We start from the raw sequence: 6,000 nt of genomic DNA on the forward strand, positions 1-6,000 counted from the left end.
CTAGAGGCCACTTGATACAGTAATTTACACGGGAAAAAAAAAAAATTACCAAGAGGACCTCATTTTATCGGCATATCCTCTCCCGTAGGCCGGCCTCCTTGGTAAGTCAAGCAGTAACAAGACAGGCCCAAGGCGAGGCTGAGTCGGTGGGCCCGGGACCTGCTGCCTACTCCTCTGCAGAAACAGGCCTGCCTGGGCCCGAGCTGGCTGCGCTCAGCACTCCGTCTTCCCCTTCATTAGCGCTGGCCTTGCCCGTATCTTCTTTCTTCCTTATAGAAGCAAACGGGGTTGATTACCTTAAGATACAGACAAGCAAACTTTTTTCTTTTAAGATCTTTTTTAAAAAGTGACCTCTGCACCCAATGTGGGGCTCAAACTTATAACCCCAAGATCAAGAGTCACACGCTCCACTGACTGAGCCAGCCAGGCACCCACCAGATGAGCAGACTTTTTAACAGTCTCCATTCCTGCTCTCCAGGGACTGCCTCTGTGTACCCTTTTTCTCAGTAGTGTGAAACATACAGTGTCACACACACAATGTCCTGATAAAACACATGTGACTGAGGGGCGCTCGGGTGACTCAGTCAGTTGGGCGTCAGACTCTTGATGTCGACTCAGGTCATGATCTCACAGTTCGTGGTATCGAGCCCCGCACTGGGCTCTGTACTGAGCGCGGAGCCTGCTTGGGATGCTCTCCCTCCCTCTCTCTCTGCCCCCCTCCCCGGTTCGCACACGCCCTCTCTCTCAAAATAAAAAAAAAAAAACACTTTTTTAAGAAACACATATGGTTGAGTAGGCTGGTAGTGACATATATTTTTGCAGAGTGGCTGACATTAACCAGTTCCCTTATATTGGTGTCTCTGAAGTTGTAAATGTTCAAAGCGTTCCCTCAGGGCCACCGTGTTTCCTGTTACTGACGTCGGCAAAGTGTGTTATAGGACACTGGATGGTATTTACACTTGTCTGTGTATGTGTTGTGTACCTGTGTATCTTATAAAAATGGAATCGTCACTTTGTTATCTGGTCTTCTATTTGATGTTTTGTCACGAACATTTTGCCATATTCTGGGGATAAATTTAAGTGCCTTAGAATATTTTCCTTCGGACGTTTGGGTTTCTCGAATGGTCTCAAGTGGCCCCAGTCATTGAAGCAGCATGAACAGTATCACCACCAATTGAAATGGCAGCGGGTTTTCTTCCTCCTTGGTTTGTCATTGTGAGGAGAGTTCATTCCCATCAAGGAGGCCCTTCTCACAGATGCAGAAATGCCCTGGTCATCCCTGCAGGTTTTGAGGGACTTGGGGTAGGCAAGTGGACCTAATTCCAGAAGTTGATTCTCAAGAGAATCAATTCAGTTTTTCCGGCAGCGCCTCCTGTAGGCAAAACAGTCTGCCGGCCCATAAAACTGCTTGCCCTGCCTCTCCCGGAAAGGAAGAGGGCCAGTGTCTCATAACCGTGTGCAGCCACTGTCCTGCACGGTGGGCGTGTGTGTCTCTGGATAGCCTGTCGCCAGACCTGCCGTTCCTGCTCGTGTGCCTTCCCTTTTCTGCACACGGGCCCCAGAGTCGGGTGGTACCGTACTACACAAGCATCGTAGCACAGGAGTGGACATGACTCTGCCTTCTCTAGACGTCACGCCAGCAGATGGCAGCTCCCTGGGCCACCTCCCCGCCCCCCTCCTTCCTCCTCCTCCTGCCCCAGGGGGTGAAGGCACCACTCCCTCCATTGAGCAGCCCGAATTGGAATATGCACAGACTCTCCTGGGTCTGTCTCCTCCTCCTTAACACAGAGCAAATCCCACAAGCTTCCGTGGAGTGATTAGACGAGACCGGGCTCCCAGAGCCCTCAGACATCGGCTTGCCGTGGCATTTGGAAGCACAGCCTGATATTGTAAGTAGCAGGTCCATACCTGCCCTGGAGAAGGGAGAGCATTTTTAGCTGATGTTGAACTTTAGAAAGCAAATCGTTTCTTAGGACTTCCCTGGGCAGGTTTATCCCTTGGATTTCCGGGTCGTTCCGATTCCTCTGTCCAGACATGAGCTAGCCTGTTGGGGGAAATAACACGGGTGTGGCCACGTGAAAGATGCAAGGAGTCCCGACAGTCTGGCAAGGGAGCAGGGCTGATTGCCCGTAGGCCCCATCTCAGGTCTTGGTCTGCCCCTCAGCCTTGCTGGCCCTTGAGGCCTGGTTTTTGTCCACATGCTGAGAGCAGATTCATCTGTCAGAGACCACTCACAGAGACTGCTCTGTAAACCAGCAGGCCGGGAGCTCGGGTGAGCACACCCACATACCCTTGCCTGCGTGGCTAGGAAGCCGAGCAGGAAGCCAGGTGCAGGGGGAGCAGGGCCCCCTCTCCTGTGCCACGCTTGGTGGGCGTCACCGTCTCACTGTCCCCAGTGCTCCCGTTGCATGGTGTCTGTCTGAGCGATGGTCACCGTGCCAGACCCACTGGGGATCAGTCCCGTGTGGGGAGTTTGTGTTGTTCCTGAACTCTTGAGCTGCACGTTGTCCACCCAGTGATGGGATTGATGCCCACAAAGTCACACCCACTGGTGTGGTCTTCAGGGGTTTTTAACCTTCGAGAGCAGCACCCTTAAGAGAGATGTGAGATGTGTTACGGCCCTTGGACCGAATGCACTCTCTGTCACCGTCCTGGCAGCTGCACGGCAGTTAATGGGACTGTGACCGGAGAAGGCAGAAAAGGGAAGCTCGCCTGTAAGGGGCCTGTTTTGAGGGAGCAAGGGCCCCACTCTGTCCCCCAACCTGCCTTGTGTTGCAGTTTGTGACCAGCTGCTCCAGGCCCCCGCTCCTGGGATTCGCCTACCTCAAGCCTCCTTTTTCCATCCGCTGTGTTGAAGTGTCAGATGATCAGGTACCGCTGCCGGGGGTGGTGGGGGGAGAGTCGGCCCCTCTTGGTTGTTGTCAGCTCTGCCCACCGGCTGGAGCCTCCACCCGGTCCGTGTCCGCACGGCGGGCAGCGCGGCTCCTCGGAGCCCCGTGAGAAGGTTCCACGGCCCTCTGGCCGGGAGAGCGGTCCGGCACCCAGAGGGTACCCTCAGATCCGGGCTGCTCTGGGGCCTGAGCTCTCCTTACTCCCTTGGGAGAAAGTACCCGGGAGCGGTTTTGGCAGCTGCCGGCCCGACCACGGCTCCGGGTGTGAGGGGCGGTGGGAGAGAGGGGTAGGGACGCCGGCTGAAGAGTGGGCGGCACAAGCCCGAATGCCGGCCGTGCACATCCAGCACGTCGCTTCGTCTCCTCGTCTGTGCGGGAGAACGATGCCTTCGGGGTCATCATGCTGTGTGGAAGGGGCCCTCGAAGAGTCGCCAGTGAAAGGGTCTCAGCCCTCCCCTCACCACCCCTGCACGTGGCTCCCTTCAGGATGGTGCGGTCTGGGCTCCAGGTCCCTCGTGAAACACTAGACGACCCTCAGTCCCCTTACTTAAGGAGGCTGCCCCACTTACGGTCCTCCGTAGGTCGCCACGCTGGCGGTAGGAATCGTTCAGCCGCATTAGGCATGATTTTGTACCTCGAGTATTCTTGCAGTATTCTGGCTCTTTGAAAACAGCTAGCCAGCAGTTAACCGGAAAGCCCTGTCTCTGAGCGCGTACTTAACACAGGAGTCCGTGTGCAGGACCGAGCCGCGGGGGCCGCCTCCGTGCACTCAGCGCTCGGGGCCAGTCGTGCCGCGATTGGGGGCTGGCCTCGGGCAGCAGCGTGCGCGCTCGTCGGCCCGCCGTCGTGCTCCGCCCCTGGCGCCGGGCGCCTCCCGCCCAAGGCTGTGGTGTGTGCTTGCAGGACACCGGGGACACCCTCGGCAGTGTCCTCCGGGGCTTCTTCACCATCCGCAAGCGGGAGCCGGGCGGCCGCCTGCCCACATCCTCCACCTGCTTCAACCTGCTCAAGCTGCCCAACTACAGCAGGAAGAGCGTGCTCCGCGAGAAGCTGCGCTATGCCGTCAGCATGAACACGGGCTTCGAGCTCTCCTAGCTCCCGCGCCCGCCCCCACCCTGGCCGACTCCCGGCGTCCCGGGCCCTTCGGCTCCGGGGGCAGCGGCGCCCTGGGAAAGTGACCACAAGCCAGGTGACCTCTCACTCTCTATAGCCATGAGACTCCCCTGTGGCCTCAACAACTTGGGACGCACGTGACAACTCCATAGCATTCCCTAGGTGACACTGATGGGAAGGGTGTTGAGAATAAACCTCCAAGTTCCGCCAGCGCTGCTCCTTTTCTCCTACTTTCCGGGGGCCTGTGACGCAGAGGGCCTTCTTCTGATGGTTCGGTTTCTCGGTGAGTCTTTTCTTTCCCTAACTCTGAGCTGCGTATGAACAAGTCCCAAGAACTCCCAGGGTCCAGAGTGTTTTTCATGACACGGGCCCGAGTGTGCAAAGCCCACTACAGGTGAGGCGCTCTCCTTCCGTTTCCGAAAACTCTTTACTCAGGTAAGGCCTCGCCAAGCCTCTATGCACTCGACAAAGTCTCTGCCCCCTCCGGGCCACAGCGGCCTCTCTCCAGACCGCCAGGCTCACCTGCTGCCCGGGGAAGCAGAGGTGCCCGCCAGGGAGGCCGTGGAGCCCAGGAAGTTCAGGGCGCTGCCCCCACCTCGAAACCACGCATTCCACACAGCGGCAGTGCCCCTTCCCCTGTCTCGCCTCAGATTCTGTGCGCACTCAGCAGGCTGAGCGCCCCGGAGGCTTCCACTGGCTTGACCCCATCTTGTGCACGCACCTTGGCATCTGGCTTTGGGGGAAAAAAACCCTTGGCCCTTAAGAGCAACTCTGTTTCCAGAAGGCTCTGGCTGTTCCCCCAAACCTGCTGATTGCTAAGAGGGCGGCTGCCTTCTCCCCGCTGGTGTGCCCTACTTGCTGTCTAGTAAGGAACAAACACTAGCCAAGTTACCCAGCCTGTCCGGGCAGTGACTTTCCTCCATTGATGATACACTTGCAAAACAAACAAACAAAAAAACCTTGGATCTTACCGCTCATCCATCCTCAACGCAGGGAACCGGGAGCCCTTTCCCTGATGGAGGCTCAAAGGGCTGAGGAAACTCTGAGTTGGGGTTTGGGGTTTTGTTTTTTTTACTTCATTTTCTCTTCCAACCCATTATGTCCCCTCCCCCCACCCTCATTCCTACCCCTTGTCCTGAGAACTTTAGTCTAGATCCAGGGACTTGAGACAGAGGCCGTGTCTGTGGCCTGTGTTGACAGCCATCCACCCTCACCCACCCCGTCAAGCTCCTTATGCATCCCTACCACCAAGGTAGAAGCCGGGAGTGCCTGGTCCCTCCTCTGCTCTGTGGAGCCGGCTGAAGGCTGACAGCTCTCTTCCAAGCAGCAAAGCACCTTCCAGCATGCTGGTGGCAAAGCGGGCAAGACCTGTCTCCATGGCCTTCATCAGAGGGTCACAGCTGGGTACCACGTCCTGCTCGGGTTCGACCCTGGCTCTGTTAGAGCCCCTGCACTTCTGGAGAACAGAGTTTTCCTTTGATGGCAAGACGGCAAGGAATCTAAAGACAGACGGGAATTTGTTATTTAAGACTTGTTAGTAACCTCTAGATCTATGGATTTGCCACTTTAAATAACCCGACTCTCCTAAAGCTCTCCTCTGAATGTGTGCAGGTGCACTGAGCAGGTTTGTACGTTTATGCTGCGGCCCAGATTGTCCACCTGCACAAAGACGTGTGATTCCCCCTCCGCTTTTATTACCTGAGAATCCGCCAGCGTGGGACCGGGGAGAGAGTGGTTTCCAAGCACCAAGGTCAACTTTATTTGTTCTTTTGATGAGGAGGGGTAGTTTGTGATTTCGTTTAAATTCTCTTCAACAGCTGGAAATATTGCACTATCTAAAACCCTGCATCTGGACTTTTATGGCTGGTGTTCGTTGACACCTCGGTGGCTCTTGATGGCTCGAAAAAGTTGTGGCATTTTTTTGTCATTGTTGTTTCATAGATAACCTAGAGATTAAAACGTGATCAGAGGCTTTATTAAATTTGTACTTCAGCAC

At 55.8% G+C, this 6,000-nt stretch overlaps 1 protein-coding gene across 5 annotated transcripts in view; it reads left to right on the forward strand.

The window, feature by feature from the left end:
* Nucleotides 1-6,000, forward strand: part of UBE3B (ubiquitin protein ligase E3B) — a 51,876-nt gene extending 45,876 nt beyond the window's left edge. For all 5 annotated transcript variants that reach the window (XM_019467177.2, XM_019467176.2, XM_019467178.2 and 2 more), the window contains 2 exons: nucleotides 2,779-2,871; nucleotides 3,795-6,000. In XM_019467177.2, coding sequence (XP_019322722.2) covers nucleotides 2,779-2,871; nucleotides 3,795-3,986 — 285 coding nt within the window. In that variant the 3' untranslated portion in view covers nucleotides 3,987-6,000. The remainder of the gene's footprint in view (nucleotides 1-2,778; nucleotides 2,872-3,794) is intronic.

This window comes from Panthera pardus, unplaced genomic scaffold, assembly GCF_024362965.1.
Source record: "Panthera pardus isolate Hobbes unplaced genomic scaffold, ASM2436296v1 HiC_scaffold_15, whole genome shotgun sequence".
NCBI classification, from domain to species: Eukaryota; Metazoa; Chordata; class Mammalia; order Carnivora; family Felidae; genus Panthera; species Panthera pardus.